This window comes from Rhinoderma darwinii, chromosome 4 (genome assembly GCF_050947455.1).
Source record: "Rhinoderma darwinii isolate aRhiDar2 chromosome 4, aRhiDar2.hap1, whole genome shotgun sequence".
Taxonomy (NCBI): domain Eukaryota; kingdom Metazoa; phylum Chordata; class Amphibia; order Anura; family Rhinodermatidae; genus Rhinoderma; species Rhinoderma darwinii.
The window spans coordinates 29,064,257-29,083,742 of NC_134690.1; the positions used below are offsets into that span (position 1 = coordinate 29,064,257).

Consider the following 19,486-nt stretch of genomic DNA (forward strand, 5'->3'; position numbering starts at 1 on the left):
AAAAAGTACATTGTACCCTTCAGGACAGATACATTTAGAGTGGAGTTCTTATCCCGAAGGAAAAATAAACAGACTCTAAACGGGTAAAAATACCCATTGATCCCCTAAGACATCTTCTTTACATCCTCAGCGCAATGACTTGTCAACCTCAACACAAGACCACAGCCGCCAATCAGGTTTCCGCAACCTCGTTTAGATGTTGCGGAAAATTTTTGCTAGAACTTTTGTCGGCACAGCTACCTGTTCAGCACGGAAAACCAACAACACATCTGTGGCAGAAATCCGAGGGTAAGTACCAGCGGAAATACACGTCAGATTTAATTGGCGATGTGTGAACAGTGCCTAAGGGGTGAGGGGAAATGTTAGTAACGTAGCTACTGGAGCAGGGGAAGTAGCTCAGTGTATTAGTTGTCTCTAGAATTTTCCCAGCGATATGGGAACAGGGGATCTATCACTACATATTTAGTCAGGTTTAACATTCAAGAATCTAAGAAAGCTGGATGACAACCCCTGTAGAAGTCCTAGACAAAGAGTTAAATAATATAATTCTGTGTACCGGCAGCCACCACTAGAGGGAGCTCAGGAGTTTACTACATACTGCTTAGTTATGAGCTAAATGTATGCACTAAGCTCCTTAACTCCCCCTAGTGGTCACTGAAGGCAGCAAGAACTTTAAATTTGAACTCTATATCTATGCAGAGGATTTGGAGCTCTGTATCCGTAAAATGGAGCTCTGTTTGCTTTAAGGATATATAAATATATTAATTAACACAGACTTTTGACCTATTTAAGTTAAAAATAAAAGGAGTGAGGACATTCGCTTTAAGCAAATAATAAGTAAGAAGCTTAATATTTCATATATACGCTATTTGGCCAAAAGTATATGGACACCTGACCACACTTTTAGGAGCTTGTTTGACATCTTGTTTCAAATCCATGGGCTTTGTATATGGTGTGGGGCCCCTTTTTTTTGGCTGTGACAGCAACCACTCTTCTGGGAAGGTTTTCCACAACATTTTGTGGGGTGTCTAAGGGAATTTGTGCCCATTCAGCCAAAAGAGCATTTGTGAGGTCAGACACTGATGTTGGATTAGAAGATCTGGCTTGCAATCAGCATTCCAATTGATCAAAGTTGTTGGATGGGGTTGAGGTCAGGGCTCTGGAGTTTCTCCACACCAAACTCCTCACACCATGTCTTTTATGGAGCTCGCTGTGTGCACTGGGGCGCAGTCATGCCGGAACAGAAAAGGTCCAAACCACAAACTGTTACCATAAAGTTGGAAGCTACAATTGTATAAAATGTCTTGGTTTGCTGTAGTATTAACATTACCCTTCACTGGAAATAAGGGGCCGAACAATGAAAAACAGCCCCAGACCATTATCCCTCCTCCACCAAATGTTACAGTAGGGACTATGCATTCTAGTAGGTAACGTTCTGCTGGCATCTACCAAACCCAGATTCCTCCATCAGACTGCCAGATAATGAGACGTGATTCCGCTGTGTCCAGTTGCGGCATGCTTTACACCACTCCAGCCGACTCTTGGCATTGTGCATGGTGATCTTGTGTGCAGCAACCATGGAAATCTATTTCATGTAGCTCCGGACGCACAGTTCTGGAGCTGATGTCACTTCCAGAGGCAGCGTGGATCTCTGTAGTAAGTGATACAACAGGGGATAGGTCATTTTCATGCGCTATGTACTTCAACACTCAGCGAACCTGCTCTGAGTTTGTCTGGTCTACTGCTTCGTGGCTGAGCTTTTGTTATTCCTAGACGCTTCCACTTCACTATGATAGCAGTTACAAGTGACCAGCGAAAATGTTGCAGATCTAAAATTGAGCAAACTGACGTTCTATGACAGTGCCACGTTTAAAGGGGTTATTCCACCAAAACAATTTATCCACTATCTAAAGGACAGGTGAACCCAGAGAACAGGGGGTCCCGAGACCCTGTATGAATGGAGCGGTAGGTTACGCATGCACATTGCCATTCCATTTATTCTCTATGGCACTGCCTAGATAGCTGAGAATAGATCAGTACGATCCAGACTTCTAGCAATGTTTGTCTATGGGGATTGCATGACTGTGTGTTTGATTTCATACACCTGTCTGTAATACGTGTGGCGGAAACACCTGCACTGAATATTTCGTAGGGGTGTCCACATATATTTGGCCATATAGTGTGTATGATATCCTCCAGTGAATTATGTCCTACGCTCGGACCGACTACTATGACACAATCATTCTTCACTACTATTGTATGATCCAGCTTTTTGCTACAGTGCAAATCATAGAAACTGCTTATCCTGAGTCATAGCAAATATTTACAGAAAAGAAGAACATATGCCAATAGCTGCAGCTTGTAAGTTCTTTCGACTCCTGGGGTGAAACTTTAATCATGTGACTCGAGAACTAATATTTTCCATGGATGCATCACTTTGGTATTCTGTAAAGTCACTGGGGCAGTTGTTTAGATGATAGATGTAACATATACAGTATCTAGTAGGGTGTACGGTAAATGGAAACATGGGCATTGCCAAGGGGTCCCATATACTCTTCATTTTGGCCACACACCAAGCAAATAGGGCAATAGCAACATATACATGGCCCCAAAGTAACCCAAATGTAACCGTATTTTCTGGGAGACACCTGAATTTCCATACAGTATATCCAGCGCCGGCCTTAGGGGTGTGCGACCTGTGCCATTGCACAGGGCGCATCACTCTAGCAGATGGAAGGGGGCGCTGCACTTGCTCCCTTCCCCTGCTTGTACCGCCCCGGGCCCGGCGACTCAGCAATGATTAAGAACATTTTTATATAAAAATAATTTTTTTTACAACCCCCTCCCTTGGACTAACAAGTAGAAAAGGGGCAGTGGAGGGGGTTCATGTACCAGAGAGGAGAAATGTTCATTCTTCTCCTCTGCAGTGAGAAGTGAGCGCTGATTGGTGGAGCAGCAGGGGCCTCTGTCTGCTCCACCAATCAGCACAGCCTTTACTGCACAGCCACACAGACTCAGCTCCTCCCTGCTCTGCGGCTGCCACAGGGAAGACTCCTCTACGGAGCTCCGGAGTCCGGTAAGAGCCGCAGCTTTACGTTAATCTTTGTTCATTTATGTTCTGTGTGAGGGAGGAGGAAAGAGGGAGCTATAAATGATGTGTAACAGGATGGGGGGTTTTGCATAGATCGATTTTGTGGGAAAGGGGAGACGAGGTTATAAGTGCTTTGTGTGGGGGGATTCTTTATAAATCGATTTTATGGGGGAGGGGACATTGATTTTGTGGGGGAGGGGACATTGCTCTAAATGCTATAGGAGTGGGGGGGGGGTTCTTTATAAGTATTTTGTGGGGAGGGGTACTTCTGTATAGTTTATTTTGTGGTGTAGGAGCTTATTATGAATCATGGGGAGGGGAACTTGGCTGTTATGTATGGGGAGAAAGGATTCTTTAGAGATCATTTTTGTTGGGGAGAGCAACTTGATTATCGGGGTAGGAACACACAGGGCGGATACGTAAAACTACACAGAGTATCCGTCCTGGAAACCGCAGGGAATTCCACCTGAAAACCGGCACCAAATCTTGGTGCAGTTTTTCGGGTGGCATGTCTGTTGCGGAAATAAAAAAATAAATAAAGTAATAAAAAAAAAAAAGCTAATACTCCCGGCCGTAGTCATGGCGACACGTCACTCTCTTCTGATAGTAGCCCGGCCTTCTGCGATGACGCTGTAATCCATGTGACCGCTGCAGCCTTTGATTGGTTGCAGCAATCACATGGGATGAATCGTCATCCCCGGAGGCCGGGCTGCGCTCAGAAGAGAGGGACGCGTAGCCATGACTACGGCCGGGAGTATTAGCTTTTTTTTTCTCATTTGAGATTTTTGCGGCGGAATCGCAGCATTTCTGCCGTAACACATGACTTTGTTGCGGGTTTTACCTCCCATTGAATTTAATGGGGAAATCTTACAATACAAGAGCAGCGATTCCGCAGCATAAAGTGACCGGCTGTAGATTAAAAAAACGCAGGTCAATTTATGTCTAGTTTCTGTGTGGAGATTTGTTTTATCTCATCCACTTTGCTGCTACTGTATTATGCTGCATTGTGTACGCTGTGTGAATTCCCACCCTAAGAGTATATTCACATGTTGCAGCTATATTGCAGTCTTTGCTGCATTTAATTTGGTGAAAATTGCAGCAAAATATGAATGCAACGTGTGAATACATCCTAAATAAAATGTGTAGCGGAGCGGGGCTTAGTTATAGTTTGCTTGTGTGTGGGGGGGACTTGGCTATAAGGCTAGAATTTTGGCATTCGGACGACTTGATATTCAATTTCAATATTTCCCTATCAGACATTTTGAAATGTTCGCAAGGTTGCGCACAACTTTTTTCTTCCTATAGTGTTATCTATAGCGGCATTATTCAGTGTATGGCGGTATTATTCAGTGTATGGCGGCATTATTCAGTGTATGGCGGCATTATTCAGTGTATGGCGGCATTATTCAGTGTATGGCGGTATTATTCAGTGTATGGCGGCATTATTCAGTGTATGGCGGCATTATTCAGTGTATGGCGGCATTATTCAGTGTATGGCGGTATTATTCAGTGTATGGTGGTATTATTCAGTGTATGGTGGTATTATTCAGTGTATGGCGGTATTATTCAGTGTATGGTGGTATTAGGGAGGGGCTGATGGTCACTTTACTGTGAAATGGTGGGCTGATGGTCATTACTGTGAGTGGGGGCTGATGGTAATTTTACTGTGAGTGGGGGGCTGATGGTAATTTTACTGTGAGTGGGGGGCTGATGGTCTTCAAGTGGTTTCCACCTCTGACCTCCAATTGAAATTAGTTGGAGGCAGAAAATACCTGCTGCGCTCGTTTGGAGCTTTTTTGCCTGCGTCTTTTGCATTTGCTTCAACGGCTTAAAAAAAAAACGCAAAAAAAAACAAAAACCCGTCAAATAACACCTTCAATTAAAATTCAAAAGCAGATATTTTTTCTGCCTTGCAAAAAACGCTGTGTGAACATACCCTAAGGCCTTATTCACACGGAGGTGTCCGTTTTGTGCGCGCAAAAGGTCCGTGTGTCATCAGCATATGGTGCGTGGCTGTGTGATTTTCGCACAGCCGGCATCATGATGACACTCTGGTTTTCTGTTTACAAACAGAAAAGCACGTCGTGCTTTTCTGTTTTCATTCATTCATTTTACTGCTGTAGCGCGCATCATGCGCGGCATCCGGAAGTGCTTCCGTGTGCCGAGCGCGATTTGCACGCACCCATTGACTTCAATGGGTGCGTACAGCGCGAAACACGGGCAAATATAGGACGTCGTGCGTTTCACGCAGCGCACATACGCTCCGTGAAATTCACTGACAGTCTGAACGGCCCCATTCATTAACATAGGTCCGTGCGACGCGCGTGAAAATCACACGCGTAGCACGGACGTATTATATGTTCGTGTGAATAAGCCCTAAGAGTGTAGTTCTTACTTTTAGCCGTTTTCTGTGTTTCTCTAAACAATCTTTGGTAGGGGTGCCCAGAGGAGATGTTTTTTTTCCAGTGCTGCCTCAAGTCCGAAAAGGTTAAGAAACTCTGTACTAGGCTACAGAGGCGCCTGCAGCCTATGAGGCACAAGGACAGGATCCCTGCGCAGGTCGGCGTGATGAGATCACTGGATCACGACGGGCTACGCAAGGATCCTGTCATCGGCATTGTGGAGCAGCTCCATTCGTCGTGGGAACGGGGCCTAGGTAAGTACAATTTTTTTTGTTTGGGGGCCACTGTCTAAAAGGAGAGGTGGGGGCTGTATGACACTGTCTACAAGGAGGAGGGGGCTGTATGGCACTGTCTACAAGGAGGTTGGGGCAGTATGGCACTGTCTACAAGGAGGTGGGGGCAGTATGGCACTGTCTACAAGGGGGAGGTGGGGGGCTGTATGGCACTCTAAAATGGGAATTGGGGTCTTTATGAAACTGTCTGCAAAGGGAAGGTGGGGTCTGTATGACAGTGTCTACAAGGGGGAGGTGGGGGGCAATGTGTACAAGAGGGAGGTTGGGGCTATATGGCACTGTCTACAAGGAGGAGGTGGGGGATAATAGCACTGTCTACAGGGAGGCTGTATGGCACAATCTATAGGGGGCACTTTCTACAAGGAGGGCTGTGGGTGGCATACGGTGGAGACCACTAAGCGGACATTATACTGTGTAGGGGCACTACAGGGGGCAATATAATGTGTGTGGCACTTAGGGGGCATAATACTGTGAGGGCACAATTAGAGGACAAAATACTGTGTCCTTGAAGGGGTTATAATATATTATATTCTTTAATGTTATTAATGGGCATTAAACTGTGGGGGGGGGGGCATTATACTTTTTTATGGGGCATTTTTTTATGATGGCGTGGGGTGCTGAAAGATCATTTCACACGGGGCGCCATTTACCCTAAGGCCGATCCCGAGTATATCCAACCCCTTCACCCAAATCCCATTCATTCACCTGGATTGTAGCGTCCACTTGGGTTTTACATGTAATTTGATGGCCAGGATATTTAGGTAATGACATGGTGGTATTTTGTATTGATATGCGGATTGAAATTATTTGAGGTTCCTAACACAATTGCCCACCACCAGCATAATAAACAGTGATGTCACAGTACAGGGATAAAAAATAGTGATGTCATACTACAGGGATAATAAACAATGAGTCATAGTACAGAGATAATAAACAGTCACATCACCATACAGGGATAATAAACACCGTTATTTCACATTACAGAGATAATAAACACAGTAATGACACATTACAAGAATAATAAACAGTGATGTCACAGTACAGGGATAATACATATCGTGATGTCACAGTACAGGAATAATAAACATAGTGATGTCACAGTACAGAGATAATAAACACAGTAATGACACATTACAAGAATAATAAACAGTTATGTCACAGTACAGGGATAATAAATATCGTGATGTCACAGTAGAGGAATAATAAACAGTGATGTCACAGTACACAGTACAGGGATAATAAACAGTGATGTCACAGTACACAGTACAGGGATAATAAACAGTGATGTCACAGTACACAGTACAGGGATAATAAACAGTGATGTCACAGTACACAGTACAGGGATAATAAACAGTGATGTCACAGTACACAGTACAGGGATAATAAACATAATGATGTCATAGTACAGATATGTCATATTACAGAAATAATAAACACAGTGATGTCACAGTACAGACATGATAAACACAGGGATGTCACAGTATAGAAATAATTAACAGTGATGTCACTTTACAGGAATAATAAACAGTGATGTCACAGCACAGGGAAAATAAACAGTACAGGGATGTCACAGAACAGGGAAAATAAGCAGTACAGTGATGTCACAGTACAGGGATAATAAGCACAGTGATGTCACAGAACAGAGATGATAAGCACAGTGATGTCACAGAACAGAGATGATAAGCACAGTGATGTCACAGTACAGGGATGATAAGTACAGTGATGTCCCAGTACAGGGATGATAAGCACAGTGATGTCACAGTACAGGGATGATAAGTACAGTGATGTCACAGTACAGGGATAATAAAACACAGTGATGTCACAGAACAGGGATGATAAGCACAGTGATGTCACAGTACAGGGATGATAAGTACAGTGATGTCCCAGTACAGGGATAATAAACACAGTGATGTCACAGTACAGGGATAATAAACACAGTGATGTCACAGAACAGGGATGATAAGCACAGTGATGTCACAGTACAGGGATGATAAGTACAGTGATGTCCCAGTACAGGGATGATAAGCACAGTGATATCACAGTACAGGGATGATAAACACAGTGATGTCACAGAACAGGGATGATAAGCACAGTGATGTCACAGAACAGGGATGATAAGCACAGTGATGTCCCAGTACAGACTGCTGTATGGTACTGTAATTTTTATACAGTCATGTGCTTCTTTAGCTCAACATCTTCTAGTTCTACTGTGGCATGACCGTTGCAGTCTATTTACATATATACATAATACATTGAGTCACATGTACATAGAACGTTCAGGAGATTTTTATGCAACAGTTGTGCCACAAATATATCAATATGAAAGTCATAGGGTAAAAACACTTGTATGAAAGCGTTAGGCAGATGCAGGTGAAATTGTCGCACATAAGGTGACAATATTGCTGCTAAGGTTCTAAAAGTCTGTGTGTAACCACAGCCTTAAAAATGAACTTCCCCTTTAAGTTGTTGAACAGAATTTGTAAGCAAATACTCGAGCCATTCCAGGTCATTGACATTGCAAAGAAAGCTTTATGGTGTCACTATGTAAAACAGCCATCATGGCAACTGCATGACCTGAGGATCGCTCACCATTTTCTGATGAGCAAACACTTGGGGGAGGGGGGATGTATTTGATATTTATATATTTTTTTCTGCCATTTATAATGATTTAGTGTGCAGGAGTCACAAGCTGAGGAGAGTCTTGTGTTTCAAGCTAAAAACGTAACTTGACTTATCATTTTCTAAAATGTTGCGTATGTCAAGTAGCGCTAATTTGCATACGTGGCAGAAAAGATATCTGGGCACCATTCGCTGTCATGATACTAAGTGTCATCTCCAGAGAACCAGCACATAAAATATTGCAGATCAGGGCATATGGACGTTCTAGAGAGGGATCCCCTACTTGGCACTCCCTTCTATCAGCTATAGTAGAGAACCGCTGATAATTGGCAGCCCTCGCTCTGGCGTATCTGGGCCATCCATGTGTTATATGGGCGACCATTCATTTGAACGTCTGGCTGGCCGCGGCTTCCATCCACAAAAGCAACTGTTTGCTGGGGATCTCAACAGCCGGACCTGCGGCGATCACCTCACTACCGTGGCTTCCATATTATTGAGGTTCTATATGATGAGACCAGCCCCCGTTAAAAAAACAACAAATAACGTGACATCAGCGCCAAAAAATTTCAGCCAAAATATTGCACCCTGCAGCTCTATTTTATCTGGGAAAATTAAACCTGTCAAAAAACCCATTCAATTCAATGGATTCCGTCAAGCACAGGTGGTGTCTGTCACGTGGCGGATCCGTGATTTCCATTATTTTAGTTTTTTTGTTCCTAAAAAAGATCAATACGTTCAATTTAAAAATAAAATAATTAAAATAAAATATATTCGATTCTTTTTAATTGTATTTTTATTCGTTTTTAGAAGACTAGATATACAGAAACGAGACATCGTTCTATACCTATATTTTGTATCTCCGTATCCGTAAAGAACCTGTAGAATAAATTGTACAACGTATACGTCATTATGAAAAAAAGAAAACTGGCGGAAACATTGGGACAAATGTACTCAGTCTTAGGGGGGATTCACACGAGCGTGTATTCGGTCCGTGCGGGCCGCGTGGTTTTCACGCGGCACGCATGGACCAATACAAGTCTATGGGGCAGTACAGACAGTCCGTGCTTTTTGCGCAGCGTTTGTCTGCTGCGCAAAAAGCGCGACAGGTTCAATAACTCTGCGTATTTCGCGCATCACGCACCCATTGAAGTCAATGGGTGCGTGAAAATCACGCGCACCACACGGAAGCACTTCCGTGGGACGAGCGTGATTCGCGCAACAGCAGTGAAAAGGATGAATGAAAACCGAAAAGCACCACGTGCTTTTCTGTTTCCGAACATCCAAACGGAGTGTCTTTGCGATGAGCGAAGCCGGACAAGCGTACCGAACTTCACCGGGTTCGGCCAAACTCGTTTTGGCCGATCCCGGCAAAAAAATTATCGGTACGCGACGTCAGGAGATAGTCACTGTCCATGGTGCTGAAAGAGTTAAACTGTTTCAGCACCATGGACAGTGACTTGCGATCCCAAAATACATTAACCTGTAAAAAAAAAACGAAGTTCTAACTTACCGATTACTCCTGTCTCCTTCCTGCAGTCCGACCTCCCGGGATGACACTTCAGTTCAAGTGACAGCTCCAGCCAATCACAGGCCAAGCACAGGCTGCAGCCAATCACAGGCTGCAGCGGTCACTTGGACTGCTGCGTCATCCAGGGAGGTGGGGCCCGATGTCAAGAGAGGCGCGTCACCAAGGACGCGTCACCAAGGACGCGTCACCAAGGCAACGGCCGGGAAGTTCTCGGTAAGTAGGAACTTTATCTTTTTTTTTTACAGGTTTTTCGCTGTTGTGTTCGGCATTCACTGTCGAGGGTGCTGAAAGATTTAGCTCTTTCAGCACCTTGGACAGTGACGGGCGTTGACAAGCCTCATCTCTATGATGCCGGCTGCGCGAAAATCACGCAGCCGCGCATCAGACACGCATGACACACGCAGCTGTCAAATGGTTTTTGCGCTCGCAAAACGCTGCGTTGTTTGCGCGCGCAAAAACGCAACGTTCGTGTGAATCTCCCCTTAGGGCCACGTTCACACAGGGCGGACACGCAGCGTAGAAGCACATAGCGTATCTGTCCTGGGCGTGCAGTTTTCGGCCGGAATGTCCATGTTCAGTTCTTTTGTGGCGGAATTGCTGCGTTTTACGCGTTTTACCTGTAACAAAAAAGCAAAAAACCGCACCGCACGTCAATTTCTGAGCATTTTTTTCCACTCATTTGTTCAAATCTCATCCACTCTGCTGCTACTGTATTATGCTGCGGATTTTCTGCAGCTAAATCCATTACGGAAAATCCGCAGTATTTACGCTACATGTGAACTTACCCTAAGAATGAACGTGGCTGGAGTAAGATGCGACAAATTTTTTAACAGGCACACGCCTCTGAATATCATTTGTTTCATCTTGTGCTGTCCGTGTGCCACAAAGTGAATTCTATGCCAGCTACAAGCTGGCGTAGATTTCCGCTACAATTTACTCCAATTTCTGTCAATTATTATACTCAATTTGTCCCAAATTTTTCCCCAAAAACTGTTCTTTAAAAGTCTCCAACTCGTCCTGCAAAAATCGAGGCCTCCTACTGATACATTGCTGAAAACAATTAAAGTGTGTTGTTTTTTTCCAATTTGAATGTGGCTATCAGGGGGTTAAATAACTTTACTGCATCAGATTCCCACAAGGAGCAGCACTGAGCGTCCGCAGCGTCACACAGTAGGGAGGAGGGAGTTCCCATGGAGCCCTCCAACAACAAAAGCCGCCCTTTGCTTCTGTAATGTTCTCCTCACGTCACTCCGTGAAGATCTGTCTGGAAATGGCACAATGCTTCTCCATGACTGCCGGGTAAGGTAAGGAAATTCACCTGTGTAGCATTCTGAATCACTGCATGTATCTAAGGTGGTGTATCTAAGCCTGGCAGGTGTGATCCCATCTCAGAAGATACACAGCATCATAATCGCCATAATCAAATGTTACTGAATTCTATTACAAAATTCGACTTCTTCTGTCCTGCCACCGGCGTAACCACCAGGCGTGTGATCATGTCGTCTTCTGCAGGACGCCATGACACTATGGACGCAATATGTACGGAAACAAACTCACCAGATAGTCAGTGCATCAGGAGCCGATGTCTAGGCCAGGGTTTGTGTCGTCCTCTTCGCTTTTTTTGATCGCAGTAATTATCGTGGTACTATTATTCGGCGTTGGTGCATGAAATCACATTTTGCCATAGCAGAATATCTGACATTGTTGGCATAAAGTGCGATAATTGAGGTGCGCAATATCACAGTGGAGCCCTTAACCAAGGATGGTTTTCTCAGTCTATGTGCAGCAGTTGGGCTATGTTCACACGCAGTGAGCAAAAACGTCTGAAAATACGGCGCTGTTTTCAGGCCAAAACAGCTCCTGATTTTCAGACGTTTTTGTAGCAACTCGCGTTTTCCGAGGCATAATTTACGGCCGCTTTTGGAGCTGTTTTTCAATGGAGTCAATGAAAAACGCCTCCAGAAACGTCCCAAGAAGTGACATGCACTTCTTTTTCGCGGGCGTCTTTTTACGCGCCGTATTTTGACAGCGACGCGTAAAATGACACCTCGTGGGAACAGAACATCGTAAATCCCATTGCAAGCAATGGGCAGATGTTTGCAGGTGTAAAGGAGCCGTTTTTTCAGGCGTAATTCGAGGCGTAAAACGCCCGAATTACGTCTGAAAACACTGCGTGTGAACATTCCCTCACAGTGCTGAGCCGGGTCCATCACTTCCGCGTGCCGGCTGTATTATAGAGCTGAGACCCCGCACTAAGGGCTAGTCCCCACGTGGCGTAAATACTGCTGATTTTCCGCAACGCATTCCGTTGCGGAAAATCTGCAACATAATACAGTATCAGAGGAGTGGATGAGATTTCAAGAAATCTCTTCCCCACGCTGCGTACGTGATATGCGGAGATTCCGCACACAAATTGACCAGCGGTGCGAATCACCGGTAGTTGTAAAGGTGTGTACCTTTATGCAGCGTATCTGCCCAGTGTGAACTCAGTCTAAGGCCGGATTTACACGAGCGTGAGTGTTTTGCGTGCGCAAAAGCCACTTAACAGCTCCGTGTGTCATCACCATATGATGCGCGGCTGCGTGCTTTTCGCGCAGTCGCCATCATTATGACACTCTGTTTGTATGTTTGTAGCATGTGGTGCTTTTCTGTTTTCATTCATTCTTTTCACTGCTGTTGCGCGAATCACGCGCGACCCACGGGAGTGCTTCAATGGGTGTGTGATGCGCGAACAACACACAAATATAGGACATGTCGTGCGTTTCACGCAGCGGACACACGCTGCGTGAAACTCACGGACTGTCTGCACGACCCCATAGACTAATATAGGTCCGTGCGAGGCGCGTGAAAATCATGCGCGTTGCACGGACGTATATCCCATTCGTCTAAATAAGCCCTAACAGCTGGGATTGGACATAGCCCCAGGTGTGCTGTAGATATGTGAGATGTGAAGCAAAATAAAAACCAACATGAGGCCAGAGGTTGTCGCCAGACAAGAAAACAGAAAAATAAACAAAGCCGTAATTGCGGATAAAAACTACGGTCGTGTGCACGAGGCCTAAGTCCTGTCTCAGGGACTCAGCAATAATTGGCTTTTTCAATGTGCTGAGTCTTCTCATATGTTAAACCTAAAGTTGCCCATATGCATTAAAGAAAGCTCATCCCAACCTGTGGATTCTGACCAGATCGGCCGACAATCTAATGTGTATCGGGGTCCCCCGACGGCAGATGTTGGGGGAAAGAGGTACCGGAAATGTTGGGTTATAACATGCTCTATCCTTTGTTTTCACGTGAGATAAGTCGCTGCCAGTAGGCTGTCGGTCAAGCGTGCATGTTTATGGTTTAGTAGAGAGCAATAATTGTCCGCCAAAAGTTATCTCATGTGTTTGGCCACCCTAGCTTCAGGTTGGTCTTTGAGCTTCAAGTAGAAGATTCAGCTCGATCTGGTTAAGCATTCGTTAACTTGTTTTTCTTGCCGCCCACAGCATTCTTAAAAGTCTTCACCAGTAGGGCTGGACCAAGATTGAAAGAGACCCCTATGGCCAAATATTGGGGGGCAAAACATAGCTACATTAACATTGATAATTATCAGCAGGTCCCACAGATATGTATGGGGCATCCTAAAGGCCCTTTTACACGGGCCAATTATTGGGTAGCGAGTGTTCATATGAGCGCTGGTTCCCGATCGTGTAAACAGGGCAACGATCAGCCGATGAAGGAGAAAATGATCGTTCATCGTCTGATCGTATCATTTGTGCAGCATGAAATATCGTTATTGGCAGCACATCTCCCTGTGTAAACAATGTGCTGCCGACCTAATAGAAATATATGGGACGAACGATCAAGGAATGAGCGCTCCTCCCCATACATAGCCCCTTGTGATCAGCGAGCTGCCGCCATGATCGGCGCTCGTCTCCACAGGCCACGTCGGGCCATGTAAGAGGACCCTTAGGGTATGTGCACACGACCTATTTTCAGATGTAATGGAGGCGTTTTACGCCTCGAATTACGCCTGAAAAGACGGCTCCAATACGTCTGCAAACATCTGCCCATTGCCTGCAATGGGTCTTACCATGTTCTGTGCAGACGAGCTGTCAAAAGACGGCGCGTAAAATTACGGCCGCGTCAAAGAAGTGCAGGACACTTCTTGGGACATTTTTGGAGGCATTTTCCATAGACTATTGAAAAAAGCTGGAAAAACGGGCGTGAAAAATGTCGCGAAAAACGGCGCAAATTACGTGAGTTGCTCAAAAAACGTCTGAAAATCAGGGGCTGTTTTCCCTTGAAAACAGCTCCGTATTTTCAGACGTTTTTGTTAAGCGTGTGAACATACCTTAAGTCAAAAACGTCTAAAAATACGGAGCTGTTTTCAAGGGAAAACAGCCCCTGATTTTCAGACGTTTTTTGAGCAACTCACGTAATTTGCTGCGTTTTTCGCAGAGTTTTTTACTGCCGTTTTTGGAGCTGTTTTCATTGGAGTCTATGAGAAAACGGCTCCAATTACGTCCCAAGAAGTGTCCTGCACTTCTTTTGACGAGCCGTCATTTTACGCGCCATCTTTTGACAGCTCGTCTGCACAGAACATGGTAAGACCCATTGCAGGCAATGGGCAGATGTTTGCAGACGTATTGGAGCCGTCTTTTCAGGCGTAATTCGAGGCGTAAAACGCCTCCATTACATCTGAAAATAGGTCGTGTGCACATACCCTAAGGCTGGGTTCACACAGAGTTTTTTGCAGGCGGAATTTCTGCCTTTGTTTGGAAGTTTGAGGCAGATTTTCCTCTCCCTGCACGCCGATTTTCGCAGCATTTTTCGCGCCGTTTTCTCCCGCGGCCATTGAGAGCCGCAGACATAAAACGCCGCGAAAATACGCTTTCTCTGCCTCCTATTGAAGTCAATGGGAGGTCAGAGGCGGAAACGCCTGAAAATAGGGCATGTCGCTTCTTTCTCCCGCGAGGCGGTTTTACCGCTCGCGGGAGAAAACCGCCCCCGCCTCGCATTGAAATCAACGGGAGGCATTTTCTGGATGTTTTCCGACTCGGTTTCCACGTCAAAAAACTCGTAAAAAAACTCTGTGTGAACATAGCCTAAGGCTGTAAAAGTGCATGCTCGACCACTTTACTGCAGGCAGATGATCGGGACCTAACATTTTCTTATGTAAAGTAGGCTAGATCCCCAGGAAATAGATGATCCCTACATATCGCTATCTCTACCACATGATGACTCATAAATAAAGGAGCACAGACGGGAACTTTACATACTAATATTTTTATTATTAGAATTACAATTATTTTTTTTCTCTTTACAACCAGAAATTCACAAGATGGCTGACGTCACCGAACTCCACCAAGCAGCAGCTCTCGGGGATTATGATTTGGTCTCTGAGATCCTGAAGAAGGGTCTCCATGATCCAAATCACAAAGATATAGACTGGAGCGACAGGACCGCACTGCACTGGGCAGCAGCCAAAGGTAAATCCAGTGCAAAATTATATGCCAGCCGCCCCCTCCCCCCCCGACACCGCTAATAGGGCTGCTGTCCTCCGATGTTGCAGTGGATCCTTTGGGATCCACAGACTGTCTGGGTATGCTAGGAGTTGTAGTTTCACTACAGTGGAAGCCATTGCTCTATAGTTACACCTCTAGGGGTCATACATGAGTGGAGTATACTTATTGTAGTCATAGGATGAACAAGAAATGAGTGACGACCCCATATTTAAGAGCAAAAGAGAAAAACTGGCTTTGTTGCTCATAGCAACCAATGAGGTCTTTGTTTACAGGCTGCCGGAGATTACGTGCTGTACTGGCCAATGACTGCTGCAGCCAATCAGTGGTCTCAGCGGTCACGTGGCATAATACTGGTATCACCGCTCAGTGATGCCAGTAGTATGACACGTGACTGCTGAGGCCTCTGATTGGGCTGCAGCGGTCATGTGCAGCCACGGTACGTAATCTCCGGGCAGCCGGAGCATCTGTGCTGGATCGGCAGGAGATTAAAGAGGTGAGTAATGTGTTTTTTTGTTGTTATTTGATAACATTTTTGTCTCTTTTCGGTCCCGTGTTCAGGTTTCTCATCTCTTGGCCAGAGCTGAGAACGTTTGCAAAGAGCGCCACTCGTTCTCGAGGACCTGTCCTGTATTACACAGAAAATCCATTGGTTTCAACGGGCACTATGTAATACCTAATTTCCCCTGTGGTGGCGCTGCAGGAAAATGGTACATTTACTGCCAGGTTTCTGCACGGATTACAGATGATCGTTGATTGTCCCAGCAGGGGGACACTTTAAGATCTGTTTATTGTAAAGGGACCCTTCAAACAAGAAGGAATTGTCCGAAGAGGAGGACCCCTTTAAGTGGAAACGCACTTTAAGGGTATGTTCACATGGCAAACGAAAAACGGCCGTAAAATACGGAGCTGTTTTCAAGGGAACACAGCCTCTCATTTTCAGCCGTTTTTTATGCATCTTGCGTTTTTTGATGCGTTTTTTACAAACTGCTGCATATAAAAACGACCCGTGTGAACGAAGCGCCGTTTTTCCCATTGAAATCAATGGGCAGATGTTTGGAAGCGTTCAGCCCCCGTATTTTCAGCCGTTTTTCAGGGCGTTTACGGCCCGAAAAACGGCTGAAAATAAGTGGTGTGAACATACCCTAAGGGTGCGGCCACACGGTGCGGCCATGTTGCGTTTTTAAACCGCGGGAAGTCATTTTTCAATAGAAGTCAATGGTGAAATGTTTGTTATGCACAGACGGCTGCTATTATATTACAAGGTGTATTTTGTGCGGTTGACCGTATCTTCATAATGTCCGACCGCATGGGGTTAATGACCGCACTGCCAAAGATGTTGCTGAACTGCTTGTGTTTTTGCTAAGGGTAAGGCCACACGGAGCGGCCCTGACACGGTCGCAACGTGGCCAACAACCACGCTGGCACTACGTAGGCGCGACTGTCAAATACCTCGTTATGGGGTATTCCGGTTACATGCTCATGCGCACTTAAATTAATAAATAAACAAATTGTGACACTGTTGTGGGGGCACTTTGGCTGACACTGTTATGGGAGAACTGTTGTCATTGTAATAGGGGCACTGTTATCATTATTATGGGGGCACTGTTGCTGTCCTTGTTTTGGAGCATTTGGCCAGCACAGTTATGGGGGCACTGTGGCTGGCACTGTTGTAGAAGCCCTGTGACTGACACAGTTATGAGGGCACCGTGGCTACCACTGCTATGGGGGCACGGTTGTCATTATTACAGGGGCACTGTGGCTGTCTTTGTTATGAAGCAGTTGACTGGCACTGTAATGGGGGCGCTGTGGCTGGCAATGTTATGGTTGCAGTGTCTCGCATTGTGTTAGAAGTCCTGTAGCTGACACTGTTATGAAGGCACTGTGGCTAGCACTCATATGAGGGTATCTGGCTGGCAATGTTATGGGTGCACTGTGACTTGCATTGTTGAAGACGTGCTGTGGCTGGCACTGTTATGGGGCACTCTGGCTGTCATTAGATCTAGTCTCACCAGGGGTTATGGAGGTGTAATCAGAGTTTTTGAGGGCAGGGACTATGTATAAAAAAATCTGTTGTGTGCGTTCCGCTTCTCCTCCTTTCTCTATGAAGTCAATTCTTAAAGGGTTAAAAAAACGGAGTGATGTGGCGTATATAATATATCACATTGATCAGCATTGAATCATCTCTATGAAGAGCCTCCCTTGTTCCCGGCAGGGCAGTCTGACACGGTGAAGCTGTTAGTGGATTATGGGGCCCGGCCCTGTCTGAGGACGGACACCGGCTGGACACCCGCACATTTTGCTGCGGAGTCAGGAAAGCTCAGCGTCCTCCGCACCCTCCACTCTTTACATGCGCCTATCGATGCCGCCGACATTCACGGAGACTCCCCTCGAAGAATCGCAGAGATTTACGGCCATAAAGACTGCGTCAAGTTTCTGGAGACGTAAGTGCGAACCTGCTGTGGATGTTGTAATGTTATATGTGGGAACTCTCCATATTTTACCAACAGTCCAGATTTTTCAGGACTGTCCCACAAAAGGTGGGACAATTTAAAAATAAAATGCATTTCTGTCAGTTTTGTGGGCGATCTTTGGTGCTATATCTTGGATTTTGACGCCCTATCTGTACTCTATACTGTATCAGTGTAATGTGGTGATAACTGTAGGTGGAGTACATGTCTCAACAAGTCCCCTGGTGGTGATATGAAGGTATTACCATCTATTAATGAGGACTTGCCACTACTCCTGACATATCGGTTTTAGTGAAATAGTGTTCCTCTGTTATTCCTCCTAGTAATTTATTAACAACTGGGTGTTGCCATTCCCCTTATTAAAGGGGTGTGTCTTTGCACAGTCTCAGTGTCAACACTGATTGGACAGTGTCATTGGACACACCCCCAACTGGTAACACCCAGTTGTCAATTTATTCATACATTTCCAGGAGGAATAACAGAGGAAAGTCACAACATGTCGTTCTAAAAAACAATTCTCAAGAATTGTTATTTTGTGGGAAATACAATAATTTACTAAATCTGAGAAATGACAAGTCAACCTTTACAAGAGTAAACCTAAGGGTAAGGCCACAGGAAGCGGCACTGACCATGCGGCCAACAGCCACGCCGGCACCGTGTTCGGCACAGCTGTCAAATAGCCTGTTAATGGCGTTGTGGGGGGTAGAACGGCGATAAAGGGTGTATTCATTAATGGCCGCACGATTTTGCAGGTAAAGGGCCGTTTTACCCACAACAATGGGCGGTTATTAACAGGGTATTTGACAGCCGCGCCAAACATGGTGCCGGTGCGGCTGTTGGGTGCTTGGCGCCTGGTCAGTGCCGCTCCGTGTGGCCTTATCTTAAAAATCAGTGTTCTCCAACCGTGTGCTCCCCAGCTGTTGCAAATCTACAACTCCCAGCATGCACAGACAACTGGGAGTTGTAGTTTGGCAACTCTGGCAATAGCCGGAGGGCCACAGGTTAGAGATGCTGCTGGAAATTACCGGGAAATTTTCCTCTTTTCGTGATATTTTAATAAATCTTATTGTATTTCCCAGGGCTGAAGTAGAATGCAGAGATTATCGTCTGGCTGCAGCACCGGAGGGTGACCCCTTGGATGAGATAGATGAAGATTGGGAGACCAACAAGAAGACTGAACTTCTAATATCTCAACCCAGGGCTAAAAAGAAACAATCCAAAGCTAAACAATAAAAAGTTTCCTCAAGGCCAAAGTGTATCCGGCAATTCCGTCTAGCACAAACAACAAAGTCGTGGCGTCTGTCATATGTGCGTGAGCAAAGAAAAACAAAGTAACGAAAATGCATGATACAGCATTTAGAATTAATACTTGTTATCCCTCTGTTCTCCACCAGGTGGAGTTATTGTACATATGTTGTGTCTCAGGACTGGCTGCATACAAATATTACACAACTAGAATGAGATATAGATTATGTATGAAAACTGTAAAACGTCCGTGTAGCCCATACCAGAGTTCATCACAGCACATGAGGCCGTATATATATATACTCTAATAATCTAATGATATCGGAAAGCAAT

The 19,486-nt window shown here is 45.3% G+C and overlaps 2 protein-coding genes across 4 annotated transcripts in view; both read left to right on the plus strand.

The window, feature by feature from the left end:
* Nucleotides 1-144: 144 nt before the first annotated feature.
* On the plus strand, nucleotides 145-19,486 carry ANKRD66 (ankyrin repeat domain 66). 3 transcript variants are annotated; one of them, XM_075863839.1, is made up of 4 exons: nucleotides 145-288; nucleotides 15,246-15,404; nucleotides 17,653-17,881; nucleotides 18,988-19,486. In XM_075863839.1, the coding sequence occupies exons 2-4, from the start codon at nucleotides 15,257-15,259 to the stop codon at nucleotides 19,139-19,141; spliced, it is 531 nt and encodes a 176-aa protein (XP_075719954.1). In that variant the 5' UTR covers nucleotides 145-288; nucleotides 15,246-15,256; the 3' UTR covers nucleotides 19,142-19,486. The 3 variants fall into 3 exon arrangements, with proteins under 3 accessions (XP_075719954.1, XP_075719953.1, XP_075719952.1); XM_075863838.1 differs by lacking the exon at nucleotides 145-288 and adding an exon at nucleotides 3,010-3,076; XM_075863837.1 differs by lacking the exon at nucleotides 145-288 and adding an exon at nucleotides 11,012-11,237.
* MEP1A (meprin A subunit alpha) overlaps nucleotides 19,142-19,486 on the plus strand; it is a gene marked incomplete at its 5' end in the record, with an annotated part of 32,375 nt that continues 32,030 nt past the window's right edge. Inside the window, one exon of the mRNA XM_075863555.1 lies at nucleotides 19,142-19,216. Within this exon, the coding sequence (XP_075719670.1) occupies nucleotides 19,142-19,216 (75 nt within the window). The remainder of the gene's footprint in view (nucleotides 19,217-19,486) is intronic.